The following is an 18,927-nucleotide window of genomic DNA, read 5'->3' on the forward strand; positions in this document are numbered from 1 at the left end:
ACTGGCGCGCTGTTCTATTGATGTGTCTGCCCCCTCTACGTTAAGGTGAACTTTACCAGAAAAATCAAACGATAAACAGTTTGATGACGGTTTATGTTCGGACTAAATATCTTCTCTAAATTATTTTAATTACATCTGTGATCAACGTAAACACTATGGGAAATATGAACGTCGCATTTCTACTATCAACGTAAGTTTAGATCATTACATCCAGATGAAGCTGAGCGGTATTCCACGATTGCATTATAGCCTATAAAAGCTGGAGAAAAATACAATTGTTCTGAAATAAATTGTTGTGGGAATGTAATCATTGCGAATGTTACCGTGTCGCTGAAAACTTGTGAGTTGAATTGAGACATTTTAAAGATCGCAAAACATAAATGTACTGTTTCCACCAGTGACGTTAGCTGCGTGAAGCAACTGCAAACCAAGGAACGGGATGCTATGGAGTACTTTACTGTAGGAGGCTGTAGGAGGCGATGACAACTGACATGCATCGTGACGTCGCTTACATTGTGACGTAATGCAAAATTGTTCGATTACGAGGGGGCAGACTAGAATGGCATTACATTGTGACATGATGCAAAAAGTGCACATTATCATCTGATAAAGCACTGTCGGCGCCTTTGATCTTTCACCCGAAGCATCTTAGAAATGACGATGCATGTGTAGCAGGGTGGTGATTATAACTTATATAAGTTAGCAACTTGTTTAAAACAGTTTAAAATAAAACAGCAATCTCACAAAACTTCCTTTCGCCATTGATGTTCAAATACTTTCTGCATACATACTGTAGAATATACTTTAAAATCTCAGTTTTACTTCACTTGGCGAAAAAGGCTGGATGGATTCTTCTGGAAATTTGAGTGTTAATATGGCTACAATCTTTAATTTATAAATATTCAAATTCAGAATCTTATTGTTTTCTTCTAGAGGTTTTAATATGGCAACAATATTTATTCAAATATAATAAAAGTGGGTATACAGTGATTGATATTGTGGGAAACTCTCCATGTCATTCAAATACAACACATGCTTTTATATTCTTTGAAAATGTATATTTATCTTGGTAAACTTTTTTTTGTCCTGAGCCAGACTGAAGGAGCCACAGTATTTAATGTATGTTTCTGCTTATGATGACTTTATGACTCTTCAAATCATTATACCATGTAAGTATAGCTCACCTTATACATTGGTGACAAATTGGACACATTGTACAATTGACATGGCTGTCAGCATTGATATTCAAATATCAATAAAAACTGCGGACCGAAAACAAATAAGTTGAAAAAAATTATCATTATAAAAAGAAATATCCATGCCAAATTTTCACTTTGGTATGCTTAGTATCTTTCTCGGCACCTTTGCCCTCTCCAGCATAGAGCTCTGTGATAGGGCTATTCCTGCATGGGGCTTGAAGGAGCATCCAGTTTCAGTTTATTTCAGAAGAATTGTATTTTTCTCCAGCTTTTCCCAACAGACTGTTTATGTAATGTAAATACATTCATTCATATTATTACTATCTAGTCATTTTCTCTTTTAACACAGCTCTTGACAATATCTTGATTGTACAGATTTGTACAATATTGTTGTTAACCATCACATTTTGACATTGTTATTTCATTTGTTGGAAAATCTTTATTGCCAAAATACTTCATCACCAGTTTTTTTTTCATAATGCAACACATACGTGGAATAAGGAAACAACTACCGACTCATCTGACATGATCTTCCCAGTGTTAAGTTATTTGTCACATGTGTTTATGTATTATCTGGGTAGTCCTGGCTAGTATTTGAGCCATTACAGTGTGTGTTTCATCAAGGTTAGTTTTGTTCCAGTGGCCCTACAGTGAGTTCATCAGTATTGTACCAAATGTGCGAGGACCCACCAACACAGAGTTCATTATAACAATGAAGAAAGGTGTGAAGAAAACAGATACAATGAAGTTTTCTACAGATCACAGAGCAGATCTTCTCACCGAGGCACTAGTAAGACTTGTGGCTTATCCCATTGATTCAGACTAAACTCACCTTAAGTACCTTGCATTACCACCTGATCAGGAGAGAAAACTTTGATTCTTTTTCAGAAGAAGTCCTCCTTGGGGTACATATAAGCATTTAAATGTCCATTTTAAATCCTACGACAGTTGTAACTATATTTTTTAATAAAATATTTACAAAACAAAAAACTCGTTTTGTCTTGTGAGACCACCCCTACAGGGCCCCACCGGACCGCCTACAGCCAAGAGCAGGTAACTCTCGCCGTCTACCTCATACCTCACTTTTCATGCTGTCGTCCTGTTGAATAGACGTGTGTGGTGTTTGTTTCGAGTTTGCTCTCCTACCGATACGATGAGTGTAAAAGAGTCTCAATCTGTATGTATGGTTCCTTTCTTTACATGGGCACAATGTGTGAAGCCCATTTCTGGTGTCCCCCGCCGTGATGTTGCTGGAATATTGCTAAAAGCGGCGTAAAACCAAACTCAGTCAGTCAGTCAGTCTGGTGTCCCCCGCCGTGATATTGCTGGAATATTGCTAAAAGCGGCGTAAAACTAAACTCAGTCAGTCAGTCAGTCCTTTCTTTACGCACGGGCGTTAGATGAACTTCATATGTTGATATTCTCATTCATCTTTTGTTGTAACTTTGCCGTGGGTTCTCTGTTTTCCAGCCTTGTGGCAGGCAAAATGGCGGACCGCGCGATCGTGGTTTCCTTGCTATATGTTCTTGGTAGCTTGTAGTCGGGAGTTCATATATAATGTTTGCATATTATATGGTAGGCTTGCCTAAATTCTCTTTCTTTTCAGCGAATTTGTGGTTAGTCGTTGTTGAGTAATTTTGATAGTGTTTCGTATCACTCAACTTTACTCTATCACTAGTATGTACACGCAGGTGTGGCTAGCCTTTTTTCTGCTTTGCATTGTATGTTTAGTATTTAAAAGGCTGTAGCTTGTAGCATTTAAATATCGCCCTTGCATGTTATTTATTGCTATTTACATGTGTTTATGTGTTTGCTGCTTCACAGTTCCTGCTAGTAACACTGGCGTGGTTCTGTTTGTTGCAGTTTAAGCCCTGTGCGTTGTGCCATGCACACTACTGCCACAGAATGGTCATAAAGTGTGCCTCCGGTGTTTAGCCGAGGACGCTCACGACGATCAAGGATGTTCATAATAAACGCCCTTGCGTCAATATTCCTGTTACGTTATGTTTTGTTATGTTACACATATACATATTTCATACGTTTACACACAACGTGGCTCATAGTGGCCGAGGTTGTGTTTTTTGTCTGTGTTTCTGCGCCTCACGCGCATTCTTTCAGGCACGCAGATTTTATGTTTTTCACTAATCTGCTTCAGGTGGGGGATAATATTTGATGAAAGGTTTCTAAGGAAATGCCTTTATCGTTCCCCCTCAAACAATGTTGCTGCCTTAAATGTTGACTCAATTGCTTCACTATTTCAGCAACATATGCTGCGACAGATGACTAATGTGAAGTCGATGATTGATAGTGCAATGTCCAGGCTCCGTCAGGAGCTCGGCTCGCAACGTGTTGATCTCGATGGTCCAGGTGTCATCCGTGAAATCCCTGATTGACACGGCGCTGTCTGGGTTCCGCAAGGAGCTCAGCACGCCTGTCGTCGGGGGTGGATCGGACGCATCTGGGGGGGGTTCGGCTGCGGCTTCGTCACAGGAGCCTGGCGCCGGTGATGCAGGTTTCACCCTGTCTTTGCCTGGTGCCCTGACTGGCGGTCGCCTCAGCGCCGACCAGCTCGGGGACACCTCGGCGCCTAGTGGTCAGTCGGGGTTGCCCGGGAAACCTGTAGGGGCAGGTTCCTCTCGGCGCCCCAGTCTGGGTTCCACTGAGCTGCCGATCACCTCAACGCTCCTAGGTCTACCCTTGTACACCAGGGGAACCCTGCATTGCCAGGCTACTCCCATGTGTCTCGGGAGCTGGTGGAAAGGGGAGACAGTGCCGCTGGTTTTTTCGTCGGCGACTCTGGGCGGCATCGGACAGAGGTCAACTCTCATCTGGCTAAGGACTGCATTGTAGCTGTGCCAGCCAAATGATGAGTGCGGTTATGGGCCTATGACGCCCGGGACTGTTTCGAGGAATACGGAAGTCTGTCAAGCTTCTCGTTAATTCCCCAGGTGCCCAGGCACCGGCAAACGTTAAGTTGCCGACTGCTGGGGTTTACTGTATTCTGCCACAAACCCCGGTCGGAGCGACACACACCAGTGTCGGCTTCCCGGGAGACGGCAAAAATACTCCGTGCCGAGATCCAGTCTCTGCTGGGCAAGGCAACCAGCGTGGTGGTTTCCAATGGTCAGGAAAATGTGGGGTTTGACTCCATTTATTTCCTCGTTGCCATTAAGAACGGAATGTTCAGACTCATTCTCATCTGAGAGCTGAACAAGTTAATAGAGGTACTGTCCTTCAAGATGGAGACACAGCGCTCGGTGATCTCATCTGTCGAGACAGGGGATTGGCGCACGTCAATCGACCTCGAGGTCGTGTACCTCCTTGTTCCATTGCACCCTGATTTCAAAATTTTCCTTCGGTTCTTGTTTGACGGGACGTGCTACTAGTTTCGTGTGCTCCCCTTAGGCTACATTACGGCGCCAAGGGTGTTCACCAAATTGAGGTTTATTACAGTTCAGATAGCCAGTTCGCAGTGCCGGTGTTGTCACCCGTACCTAGGCGACTGGCTCATCGTGGTTTTAGAATAACTGTTGAGTCTGGGGACCTCACGATCAGTGTTGGTCACTCTTACGAAACTGGGCGGAATTGTCAACCTCACGCAGTCAGATGGACAGACGTCAGGCGTCTCTCCGAGGGGCTCCCCCTGGAGACACCGTCGCTCTCAGTCCAGCCAGATACATCCCTACCGGGTTAGGGCGATGTTCTGGGCGACCTGCAGTCTCTTGACGACGAAGTCACAACCTGCACATCAATGTGCTGGAATTGACAGCAGTCAGGTTGGTGTTCGATCCCGCATGCCGGGATTCGAATTACCTTTTCGGCCAGACATTCTCACTCTGAACGGGGCGCCACACCCGAATCCTCGGATTCACTGGGTGGCTTGGCCTCTGTCGGGTCTAACCCCCAGACACGCGGAATTCCTGCAACCGCTGCAGACACAATTCTGGCTTCGAGGCGGGATTCCACACCCGTTCAGTGTGTTGATAGGTGGGGGGCGCTGGTGTGCAGATAGGGGGATTTCATAATCCCTATTCTGCGGATTTAGTTCAGATATTGGAGTTACTATAACCTCATTTTGGTTGAGAGCCTTATGGCCTCCACCATTCCCGGGTACTCCATGGCTATTCCCACGTTTCACACCTCGGTCGATGGTGCTCTGCCTAGGCAGCACCCTCTCGTACATCGCTTCGTAGCTGGCATGATCAGGGTTCAACCGCCTCGGCGGCGACCCAGCCCACCTTAAAATTGCCAATTATTCTCAATTGGCAGTCTGGCCCTGACTTTTCAAGTATATCGTCTCTCTCACTTCACTTGTTGACGTGGAAGACGGCTTTACTTGTTGTAGTGAGCTCTGGTAGAAGGGTCGGGTACACCCATGCGATACCCACTGACCCGACACTGACAGTATTTTATACTGATCATGTCCGTATTCGCCTCCCGGATACCTACCACTCTCAGTTCGATATTGCTTTCCACGTGACTGCTCATATCGAACTTCCACCCCTTACCCAGCCTTCCACACCGGGGACCAATCTTTCGATTGCTCACCCGTGACTGTAACGAACGAACAAAGGGATCTGTACGGGTACCCATGTGTTCTATTTGGTGGCGGGAAGACTGGGGAGTCTGCTAGCAAGTGAACTTTATCTCGTTGGCTTGTTTATGTAATTGTTTGGTTACAATGCTAAGGTTTACCTTCCCCGAGGGGTTGAAGGCAGACTGGGTAGGGCAGATGCCGCTTTGTTGGCAATACACAGCGGCACTGCTCAATGAAAAGATCAATTCTGTCGCTCTTTGGAGCCGGCAGAACACCTTCATTCGCCATTACCGACTTGACACTCATTCTAAGGATCGTGCTAGGTTCGGTCTTTCGGTTCTCTCCAGTGGAGAGTGTCCTGCCACCCTGACCAAGTTAGTAACTGGTCATTGGTATCGGTTCTGTTTTCAATGTCGATATGGTTCATATCACTACATTGTATTAGCCTTACCACCCTTGCGGGTTGGGTCGGGTTTGGGTGTACATACGTCCCTTACGTCCTCTTCAAGAGGGCGGGGTCCGTTTTGAACGCTTCATATACTATTAACCCGTCTTGCGAAGGAATTGGGTATGAACCCCCCACGGGGCACTGTTTGGTATGCCTCTCTTCGAGCCGCATGTCACGTGACCAGGTTAGTGTAATGGTGAGCCAACACATGTTCGGCTACGCTTTTCGCTATTCAGGGGATTTTTGTACGCTTACAGTTTTTTCCCTCTTCCCAAGACTTCGGTATTTGGGAGTCTGTGTTAATCAGCTTTGTGGGATTGTGATCTACACTTACCCTCCTCACGCCGAGAGTGTTTGGTGGGGGTGTTTTATCCTGTTTTTCACTCGTACAATACATGGCCTTTGTACTCGTTCGATTTCCTCAGAAAGTTTTTAGCGAGGCTAATAATTTCTCTGGGTTTTATTGAGGTCTCGGCAAGCCCTCTTCCAAACAGGAGGGGTGCATTCGAGCATTAGTTTGGCAGTACTTATTAGCTCGACTCCTGGGTTATTGGCTTTTTAGCGTTTAAATTTTTACACTTTCCCTACCCTTATACCTCTCGCCACGCTTCTCTGGCTGGGGCTATATTAGGGTTGGGAGTTGTTTCGGCATGTCCCCATACATTCCTTTCCATTGTAATGGTTGGGGGTGGGGTTTTATGTCATAATTGATTTGAGCCAATTGACCTGTAAGCTTGGGCTCTCTAGTTCACGCCCCCGTCTGATTGACATCAGCGGTCAGGTGGCTCGGTAAGTGTTTTTTCTATTTCCGTATCGGTTGTAGATTTCACTCCACCACAGGTTTAGTTGTTGCCAGACAGAATGCCACTCCCGTTTCAAATATCTTTGGGAGTCTGTCATATGCTTATATGTACCCCAAGGAGGACTTCTTCTGAAAAAGAATTATACAAACCTGTAGAGGTTATGAATTCTTTGAAGAAAGTCCTCCTTGGGGTACGGCCACCCGCCTCCCCTCATTCTGTCTGACACGTTCAGCATGAAAAGTGAGGTACGAGGTAGACGGCGAGAGTTACCTGCTCTTGGCTGTAGGGGGTCCGGTGGGGCCCTGTAGGGGTGGTCTCACAAGACAAAACAAGTTTTTTGTTTTGTAAATATTTTATTAGAAAATATTGTTACAACTGTTGTAGGATTTAAAATGGACATTTAAATGCTTATATGTACCCCAAGAAGGAATTTCTTCAAAGAATTCATAACCTCTACAGGTTTGTATAAATAGAATGTGTTTGCGTTGAAAGATGACAAGGTTATAAATTGATATGCTGAATATTTCTTTACAGTTATCATTTGAAAGTTCAGGTGGACTTAGGTCTTATTGGCAAAGAAACATCTCATGTTGTCGGTTTTTTATGAGTACGAAATTATTTTTGTTGAAATTCAGTCCATATTTCGATTCGTGGTTGCAGCTTTCAGAAATGAAAGTGGTATGATTTCACTTCTATCAGCTCTGCTTGATAAACATTCAGTAATTGTATATACCTGTAACTGGGAGAGTCCATTATAAAACACAGAACACCATTCATTCACGATACTTACACGACATGACAGGACATACAGTGGAGAGAGGTGTTGACATGATTTGACATACAAGACAGAGAGTTGACACATGATGTAGGACACAAAATGTGACATAACCTTGTTTTGTGGATTACGTAGTCGGTTACTGTATATATCACTAAGTATGACAGCCAACTGCAATAAGTATTAACACCTAGGAAAGCAGACGATGAGATGTGAAAAGGTTGGTGCTAACGGTATCTTTTTTACTTGACATTTTGGTATTAGTGGCATTTAGAGGTGTGAAGATACAGAAATTTCACGATACGATACGTATTGCGATATCTTGGAACGATATGATGCATATCACGATATGCTATCTTTAGTTATTTTCTTTAAAAAGGTGTATTTTGATAACAAGTAACAATGTAAATTTTGACATAACCATCAATTTCTAGTGAAAATTCACAATTTTAAGGTCAACGGTACATATTACGATACGAAAAAAAGTATCGATATATTTATTGTCAGAAAAAGCATCACGATTATCAATACTACGATATATCGTCACAGCTCTAGTGGCATTAGTGATCTTGGGACCTTTTTCTCAGTGTTGGACAATTAGATTTAGTGTATTTACGTGTAATGCAGAGATTAAGAACAGTTTTGTCAGGGAGGCGTGGCATTGTGTGTACATCAAAAGAACCGCTGCGTGGCGTCGTACAAGACTTAATTTACGAGACAGCATGAAAATTACTGTGATTTGCGAATCAAGGTTATCCACGAATTTAGGTTACGGTTCTGTACCTTCTTTATGTTGCAAATAAAGGTTAACAAAAAAATAACTGGAAATAATTTTCTGAACTTTCTCGAGTAAATAAATATCCTTTGTTTTGCAGAGATTCAGAAATCAGTTTGCAGATGAAAACCAAAAGATTAAGGTAATTGTGAAAAGACACATGAATATCACCAGCATATTTAGCTTTAATAACTATACCTACCTTGCCCTCTACAGGTATAGTGTACCTGCCTTGTCCTGTACAGGTATGGTGTACCTACCTTGTCCTGTACAGGTATGGTGTACCTACCTTGCCCTCTACAGGTGTGGTGTACCTACCTTGTCCTGTACAGGTATGGTGTACCTACCTTGCCCTCTACAGGTATGGTGTACCTACCTTGTCCTCTACAGGTATAGTGTACCTACCTTGTCCTGTACAGGTATGGTGTACCTACCTTGCCCTCTACAGGTATGGTGTACCTACCTTGTCCTGTACAGGTGTGGTGTACCTACCTTGTCCTGCTGCTGTACAGGTATGGTGTACCTACCTTGTCCTGTACAGGTATGGTGTACCTACCTTGTCCTGTACAGGCATGGTGTACCTACCTTGCCCTCTACAGGTATGGTGTACCTACCTTGTCCTGTACAGGTGTGGTGTACCTACCTTGTCCTGTACAGGTGTGGTGTACCTACCTTGTCCTGTACAGGTATGGTATACCTACCTTGTCCTGCTGCTATACAGGTATGGTGTACCTACCTTGACCTGTACAGGCATGGTGTACCTACCTTGTCGTCTACAGGTATGGTGTACTTACCTTGTCCAGCTGTTGTACAGGTATAGTGTACCTACCTTGTCCTGCTGCTGTACAGGTATGGTGTACCTACCTTGTCCTCTACAGGTGTTAAGTACCTACCTTGTCCTCTACAGGTGTGGTGTACCTACCGTGTCCTGCTTCTGTACAGGCATGGTGTACCTACGTTGTCCTGCTGCTGTACAGGTATGGTGTACCTACCTTGTCCTCTACAGGTATGGTGTACCTACCGTGTCCTGCTTCTGTACAGGCATGGTGTACCTACCTTGTCCTGCTGCTGTACAGGCATGGTGTACCTACCTTGTCTTGCTGCTGTACAGGTATGGTGTACCTACCTTGTGCTGCTGCTGTACAGGTATGGTGTACCTACCTTGTCCTGCTGCTGTACAGGTATGGTGTACCTACCTTGTCCTGCTGATGTACAGGTATGGTGTACCTACCTTGTCCTGTACAGGTATGGTGTACCTACCTTGTACTGTACAGGTGTGGTGTACCTACCTTGTCCTGTACAGGTGTAGTGTACCTACCTTGTCCTGCTTCTGTACAGGTATGGTGTACCTACCTTGTCCTGCTGCTGTACAGGTATGGTGTACCTACCTTGTCCTGCTGCTGTACAGGTATGGTGTACCTACCTTGTCCTGCTGCTGTACAGGTATGGTGTACCTACCTTGTCCTGCTGCTGTACAGGTAAGGTGTACCTACCTTGTCCTGCTGCTGTACAGGTATGGTGTACCTACCTTGTCCTCTACAAGTATGGTGTACCTACCTTGTCCTGCTGCTGTACAGGTATGGTGTACCTACCTTGTCCTGCTGCTGTACAGGTATGGTGTACCTACCTTGTCCTCTACAAGTATGGTGTACCTACCTTGTCCTGCTGCTGTACAGGTGTAGTGTACCTACCTTGTCCTGCTGCTGTACAGGTATGGTGTACCTACCTTGTCCTGCTGCTGTACAGGTAAGGTGTACCTACCTTGTCCTGCTTCTGTACAGGTATGGTGTACCTACCTTGTCCTGCTTCTGTACAGGTGTGGTGTACCTACCTTGTCCTGCTGCTGTACAGGTAAGGTGTACCTACCTTGTCCTGCTGCTGTACAGGTATGGTGTACCTACCTTGTCCTGCTGTACAGGTATGGTGTACCTACCTTGTCCTGCTGCTGTACAGGTATGGTGTACCTACCTTGTCCTGCTGCTGTACAGGTATGGTGTACCTACCTTGTCCTCTACAGGTATGGTGTACCTACCTTGTCCTGCTGCTGTACAGGTATGGTGTACCTACCTTGTCCTGCTGCTGTACAGGTATGGTGTACCTACCTTGTCCTGCTGCTGTACAGGTGTGGTGTACCTACCTTGTCCTGCTGCTGTACAGGTATGGTGTACCTACCTTGTCCTGCTGCTGTACAGGTATGGTGTACCTACCTTGTCCTGCTGCTGTACAGGTACCTTGTCCTGCCTGCTGCTGTACAGGTATGGTGTACCTACCTTGTCCTGCTGCTGTACAGGTATGGTGTACCTACCTTGTCCTGCTGCTGTACAGGTATGGTGTACCTACCTTGTCCTGCTGCTGTACAGGTATGGTGTACCTACCTTGTCCTGCTGCTGTACAGGTATGGTGTACCTACCTTGTCCTGCTGCTGTACAGGTGTGGTGTATACCTTGTGTGCTGCTGCTGTACAGGTGTGGTGTGCCTACCTTGTCCCGCTTGCTGTACAGGTATGTAGTGTACCTACCTTGTCCTGCTGCTGTACAGGTATGGTGTACCTACCTTGTCCTGCTGCTGTACAGGTATGGTGTACCTACCTTGTCCTGCTGCTGTACAGGTATGGTGTACCTACCTTGTCCTGCTGCTGTACAGGTATGGTGTACCTACCTTGTCCTGCTGCTGTACAGGTATGGTGTACCTACCTTGTCCTGCTGCTGTATAGGTATGGTGTACCTACCTTGTCCTGCTGTACAGGTATGGTGTACCTACCTTGTCCTGTACAGGTATGGTGTACTTATCTTGTCCTGTACAGGTATGGTGTACCTACCTTGTACTGTACATGTGTGGTGTACCTACCTTGTCCTGCTGCTGTACAGGTATGGTGTACCTACCTTGTCCTGTACAGGTATGGTGTACTTATCTTGTCCTGTACAGGTATGGTGTACCTACCTTGTACTGTACAGGTGTGGTGTACCTACCTTGTCCTGCTCCTGTACAGGTAAGGTGTACCTACCTTGTCCTGCTTCTGTACAGGCATGGTATACCAACCTTCTCCTCTACAGTTGTGGTGTACCTACCTAGTCCTCTACAGTTGTGGTGTACCTACCTTGTCCTCTACAGGTATGGTGTACCTACCTTGTCCTGCTGCTGTACAGGTATGGTGTACCTACCTTGTCCTCTACAAGTATGGTGTACCTACCTTGTCCTGCTGCTGTACAGGCATGGTGTACCTACCTTGTCCTGCTGCTGTACAGGTATGGTGTACCTACCTTGTCCTGCTGCTGTACAGGTATGGTGTACTTATCTTGTCCTCTACAAATATGGTGTACCTACCTTTTTATGCTGCTGTACAGGTATGGTGTACCTACCTTGTCCTGTACAGGTATGGTGTACCTACCTTGTCCTCCTGCTGTACAGGTGAGGTGTACCTACCTTGTCCTGTACAGTTCTGATGCACCTACCTTGTCCTGTTCAAGCATGGTGTACCTACTTACAGCTTTATGTTTGTATTCTGACTGATGGAAATGTGATTATAGTACAATACAGGTGAAAATAAGAATGTCACAAACTATGTCACTTGGTGTGTAAAGTCCTACCATGGAACAGAGATGAATGAATGTTTGGCAGACGCTGTGGTGTATTCTTATCATATGTTTGTCTATTTCCAGAGATTCAATGCCTTTAAGCACCATTGGTCTGATGTTCAAGTACCTGTCATCTTGGAGGTGAACCAGGGATCACTTGATCAGATCCACCCAGCCACAAACCAAGTCCTGGCATCATATGATTATAACAACATTGAAGGACTAGCTCAGGTTCATATGCTTTGTACACTTTTAGTCAGAGTAGAAAGATAATTGTTTTCAACAGTTAACGCAATAAATCCAAAGAAAGAAGAAGCTGTTCGATGCAGTCAGTCTTATTCTTGTAGAAACTGGATAAGCAGGACATGGTTATCCACTAGATGATTTTGTTGCAACTGTGTTCTTTTTTCACATTATTCTGGGTGGGATAACTGAAATTAAGACTGACTGACTGAGTTTGGTTTTACGCCGCTTTTAGCAATATTCCATCAACATCACGGCGGCTGAAATTAAGAAGATATCAATACTTTGTGAAGAGAATATTGCCTTGATCTCTGAGTTATTACGTGAGAAAGACTATTATTATGCACACACTTCCCAGCAGTACAAACACGGTATTCAAAGCAGAGCCTCACTCACATTGATTCACAACTGCTATAATAGTTCGTCATTACTTAGAGTGAAAAGTACTGTCAAAAGTATGTTGATTCCCAAGTTGATCCAGAATTTGGTATGAAACCAACAAACGACAAGGGAGTGTGATGTAATTAACAATTGTATTCTAAACTTGTCAAAGTTCACAAATCAATACAATGTTTCTAAATCTAGCACAAGACTAAATATAGCATACCACTGTCCCTATCAGGTACAGTGTGTAACAGTGAGAGCATTGTTCAACTCTATTCCCATGTCCAAAGGTATATTTGTAAATTGTGCTAACTTTAAGACAATTTCTAAGGTGTTGACATGTTTGTTCAAGAGCCTTATAGCGGCACTGGATCCTGACCTGAATTGTATGAAACAAGTTGAAATCTTTGTTCAATAATTAAGGAGGATTTCAAATTTCAAAACATATCCTATCTCACGTTGTGCACCGTTGCCGTGAGCTTCGACCTTCAACAAAAGATTCCAGCATTTAGTGCCACCTCATCCGAGTATACCCCAGCTTTATCTATTGTTGTAGGCAGTCATGCAAGCCCATGCAACGTGTGCATCTTGCCTTGGCTGATCACATTATTCCCTACTAAAGTCACTCTCTTTCTTGTCGCAGTGGAATAAAGACAAACTTTTTTTCCATTAGGTAATACAAAGTCTCTATGGACTTTTTGTTATTTTATATGATATTTGTCTGTGAATTTCTTAACAAAGTACAATCAGAATGAGAAAGGAAGAGAAATCCAGGAAAAGGAAAGTCAGTGCTTCATGTAACTGGACAGTGCAGGACCCTCACTGTGCATATAGTAGATGTTGCAAAGCACTGGATGAAGACGAATTCACCAGTTACCAATGAGCATATTCTCAGAGACACAAAGACAGGGAATCCAAAAGTGATTTTGATGGGTTTGGCCAGTAGTATATTTTTAGTCAGGATGAGTATAAAATGATATATTTTTAGTCAGGATGAGTATAAAATGATATATTTTTAGTCAGGATGAGTATAAAATTATATATTTTTAAACTTATCCTATCTCATGTATTGTACTGTCTCTCTCTTATGTCGAACATAAGAAAGTTTTGCCATTGACAAAGCTTACATACTAAGATCACAAAGTCATTGCAGAGCTCATTTACCGTGAACCTTTCTCTGTTGTCATCACTGAATTTGTTGTTGACAGGACGACTGCTTTATGTTTCTGATCAGGTGTCGGATGTTCCCGGGGGTGTAGCTGTCATATATGGTGGATTCAGCAGGCTGGTAAGTAAATATTTCAGTATGAATCAATGTGTTTGAAAGACAGTATTGTATGTACTGTGAGAGAGATTACCATGGTTAGGATTGACAATAAATATCCAGAAGCATTGAATGTAATAGCCAAGCTAATTTGCTTACCTACATGGGTAACATTTATTTTATCCACAAACATCACAATTAGAATTTGAACTCAAACTTCAAATTGAAACGCCTGATCCAAACTCTGTTCATGATGCATATGCCCAAAGGCTTCATGTTTATTTAATTCACTGTGTGATCACGATATGTGGTTTTACTCCACGCTACATAAAGATTAAGAGAACCTGGATGAGCTTGCCATTTGCTGAGTATCTGGCTTTTCCACTACACCACCTTCCCAAAACCATTTCTTTGCAGCCAGACCTACATTGTTACAAGTCATGAACTTTTATTGCCTTGGATCCATTTTTCATGTAGATTAACATATTTTTTACACCAAACAACAGTACATCAATTGTTTTCCAAATGGATCCATATTCAGCCTGGTAACACATGCCTTTCTACAGTTTAACAATGACTGATGATGAGTCTGTCACCTTGGACGCATAGGTGGAGAAACTTGCTCTAACTTTGTATCCAGGATGTCCCTCTTCTGATAAGAGAGAGGAGGCTCGTATGATGGCAGTGTGTGAAATAAGCCAAAAATCCAGCCAGACTTCAGGGCTGGTAACTTCAAAATGTTACCAGCCCAAAAGGGATTTGACCAGACCAAATATGTTGAATTTACTCAGATGTATGGAACATCTAAACAAAATTTACCAGTCCATCGGGCTGGCTAGCTGTAAATTTAGACCGTCCGTCAGAAACCTAGACTGTCTCAGGCGGTCGGACGGGCCTTATTTCATACACTGATGATGGTCCTTTCTCACTCTTTTTAGTTTGACACAAGCAATTGTTACATTGTCTTCTATTCTCAGTGGTTGTTCCCGTTCCATGATAAAGGGTAACAGACCCTCAAACTATCCTAAAATCATAAACATACTGTCTGCCTCTGCAGAAATGCCTGCTAATTGTTAATTACATTCCTCTAACACTTGATTGCCTATTTACCTGAAACTTGTTCACTTGTTACAATCTTGGTGTAACGGTTGGGTTATTTTCTTTTTAGTAATTAGGCTTGTATTCAGGGTTTGGACAGGGTTAGGCTAGGCTAAAAAAATACATCAGGCTTAGGCTTCTGTGGGCTGGTTGATTTAGCTTCTGAGGGGTAAGGACCCACTAGACATGTGCCTAGTATGCTTCTCCCCATTGATATGCAATGGGATGGACCAGTGCTGGAGCATCTCATGAGCATTTGGATGTCCCATGCAAATACACACAGATCAAGGGAGAAAATTTGAATCACTCCTGTTTTCTGAAATGTGTTCCAAATTGGGCATAGAAAAAGCTCATACAACTCCATATCGACTGCAATCAGATGGATTAGTTGAACGGTTTAACAGAACCCTGAAGCAAATGTTAAGTTCGTTTGCTAATAGCCACCAAAATAACTGGGGTGATCATCTTCCTCAAGTTCTAATGGCGTATAGATCTTCAGTTCATGAAAGTACTGGATGTTCTCCATACCTCCTTTTATTTGGACATGAAATATCTTGCCCTCTGGACATTATGGTGGGAAAACCACCTCTGTCGCAACCGACTTGTGTCCTGTTGCTTATTTTCATTGGCTACAGCACAACATGAATCACTGCTTTTCTTTTACGCAACAGCATTTGGAAGTCGCTGCCTCCAGACAAAAGAAATACTATGATCGAAGTTTAAAACATTGAAGTTTTCCTGCTGATGACTTTGTTTGGAGATGGCAGTTACCTACTGCCGATCGCCCTTTATCATTAGGATGGATAGGACCATACAAGATTATTAGGAAGGTACAGAGAAGTACAATTGCAAAGCCTATCGTTATACATGTAGATCACTTGAAGGCATATGAAGGGAGGACAACTCCTGATGCTTGGCTTGATGAACCTGCAAGTGATAGCTCAGCTGATGGATCCAGTAGTGTGTGCTCTCAACATGAACATCATGTGGAAACTGGTCTTGAGGATATTGATGTGGATGTTGAGGAAGTTAAACGAACATGTTGGGTGGACATACTGTCAGGCCACGCCAAAGATACTCTCCTTAAAATTTTCATCAGGCTAATTTAGGGCAATGCTTGTATCTGGATAGACCAGGTGTGAGGAGGAAGGGTTGCATAAATGAGTTCACTGAGAGTAACCATGGCCATGGTTCCGTAGGTGGCTCAACATAAGCAATCATGAAGAAAAACTGAAACAGGTTTCATAAGGGCTATAGCATTATAGAACTTAGTGTTCAGAATAAGAAATGCCTATGACATTCTTGTGTTAAGTTCATCCCTTCTGTACAGATGAGCGACATCTTAGATATTTGTGTAACTCAAGCAGAGCTTGATGAGCTTGAAGAGGACCATGACTCCTGACCATGTGAATTTTGTAATTCTGGCACATTTTCATCAGCAAGGGCCCAGAGGCGCCACGTGAAGAAGTAACATTCAACTTTTGTTCAACTGTTCTCATGCGTAGCATGTGGAAGAAGATTTCGGTCGAGGACAGACCTCATCACCTGAGGCTAAAACACAAAATCCAGGCGAAGGAAAAGGAAACACCAGAGGTGGAAGTCAACTGCCACTTGACACCGAGGGAATTGGCCCAACAATCGAGGGAATTCATTGTGCGGATGGCACGGGAGCAGCTTTTAATGCCTATGTCTGGTCCAGGGACACCAAGGGACACTGAAGTCAGACCTCTGTACGATGGAACTGATAGGTGTATCAGTATTGTGAGAAGGATGCCACCTCTGCCTCCCCTTGTTCAGCCCTATGCCCAGGACTACATCATACCTGAATTTGAACAGTGGACATGGTGAATAATGAAAAGAGATTAGAATTATTTTATCAATCCCATTTCTATTTTTTGTCTTTTCAAAGATCTTAAGAAAGGTCAAATGTAATGGTAGAGTTATTTTCCTTGTAGAAATTAGGCTTGTATTCAGGGTTGGGTAGGGTTAGGCAAGGCCTAGGCTAGGCTAGGCTTAAAAAATACATCAGGCTTAGGCTTCTGTGGGCTGGTCTGTTTAGCTCTTGAGGGATAAGGACCCACTAGGCATGTGCCTAGTATGAATCTCCCCATTGATATGCAATGGGATGGACCAGTGCAGGAGCATCTCATGAGCAGATGGATTAGCCTATTGAACCTTTCTTTTGTAGGCATTTATTGAGTAATTTTTAGAGCATGATTTTCATTGGTTTAGAGTTGTAGGTAAGGGTATAAAAGGGCAGATTATTTTTCACTCTGGAGTCTTACAGAGGCTACAAAGGTGAGAAATTCATTGTTGTATCTGTAGACTAGGCAAGCAGAGTTTTAAGTTTCTTTCAGTTTTAGTTTAAAGAAGAAATAAAATTTGGGTTAGATAATTTTAGGTAGTTAATTTTTTATATTTTTCCTTATCCTGACTCATGCTCTTTTGCTTGTCTCCTTCATCTTGCGAACGTTAGTGGAACACTTATATCTCCTATTGAAGCTCCCTTCAATAAAAACAGACGTAAAATCCCTACTCACCACGAGTTATCTGTGTGGCCGTTTTGGTGGGAAAGCGGCGCCACCATACTCCCATGCTTCACTCTCTCCTTCTTCGCCCTGTGGGCAGGTTGTGAGAGCGCCTGTGTCTCCTATACGGCACTATATCCTTTAATTACTTAGTTATTCTCCTCTATTCTACTTTTATAGAGGTTTAGTTAGTATTCTTCAACAATATGGTTTGATATTTAATCGTATTTTGCACTGTTTATTCACGGAATTGTCCGTGTTTGTTCAGTTGTTTACATTTCATGAAAACCTATTTTCGTTGTAGATTTAGGTTCGCTGCTGCAAACCCGCATTGACTGTGCCCTAGCTGCACAACAACATGTACTTCCAGCTATAGCTGTAATCTTTATCAGCATTTAACAGAAATTCAATTTAATAAATAATTTTTCTCTGTACTTAGACGTACTACCGACAAATCCAGGTGACTTTACAAGTCATGGATAAACTGGCTGAGTCCCTCACGAGCTGTCTACTGCTGTCAGACAACTTACTACCATCAAGTGACCTGCCGGAGGTGTCTTGGAGGATGGGCGTGGGATGTTGTCCGCCTTTACTTCGAAGACGTGGGCTACTACATCGGACAACCCCTCAATGCAGACGTAGAAGAAGAAGCCATCCTCTACGCAGAATGAAGCCTCACACCCCTACAACGCCTAGCAGCTCTACGGGGACTCCTGCGCAGACTACAGGGGCCTTTCGGCAGACATCGTCCCGATAGCAGTGAGATGACTTCATGATGAGCCGCTGCTGATCATCCCAGAGATACAGCACGCAGTCCGAGGGCGGCAGATGAGCGATCCCTGGACCATATCGCTATCAACGCAGAGAGGGCAGCTCTACAATCATCGCAGACGAAGAAAAAGAAGCTCTACGGGGACGTCTGTGCAGACTACAAGGACTTTCTCAGCCGAGATTGTCCCGATGATGGAAAGAGGACTCTATGATGAGCCGCCACTCATCATCCCCGAGATACATCACCAGTAGAAGCGGGCCTCAGCAACGGTAACGTCAGCGCAGTTGTCTACGCAGTCCGAAGTATCTACACTGACGGCAGATGAGAGATCCCTGGGCCATATCGCTACCAACTCAGAGAGGGCAGCTCATCTCTCACCGCAGACATTCAACCCGGGGGACTTCATGCAGCCCTGGAGATGATGGAGAGGCGCTTCACACTGATCAACAACCAGCCTGCAGAAGGGACCCGGACCTTCGCGAAGGTTCCAACGCAGACGATGCTTCAGAGAGGCCCTCCAGCTACG

The 18,927-nt window shown here is 43.9% G+C and overlaps 1 protein-coding gene across 1 annotated transcript in view; it reads left to right on the plus strand.

The window, feature by feature from the left end:
* The window catches only part of LOC124282143 (dnaJ homolog subfamily C member 13-like), a 303,611-nt gene that overhangs the window by 41,602 nt on the left and 243,082 nt on the right, over positions 1-18,927 (plus strand). Inside the window, 4 exon segments of the mRNA XM_046718113.1 lie at positions 1,840-1,989; positions 8,638-8,679; positions 12,197-12,343; positions 13,974-14,027. Coding sequence (XP_046574069.1) covers positions 1,840-1,989; positions 8,638-8,679; positions 12,197-12,343; positions 13,974-14,027 — 393 coding nt within the window.

This window comes from Haliotis rubra, unplaced genomic scaffold (assembly GCF_003918875.1).
Source record: "Haliotis rubra isolate DU_JTF1 unplaced genomic scaffold, ASM391887v1 Scf293, whole genome shotgun sequence".
In the NCBI taxonomy this organism is placed as follows: Eukaryota; Metazoa; Mollusca; class Gastropoda; order Lepetellida; family Haliotidae; genus Haliotis; species Haliotis rubra.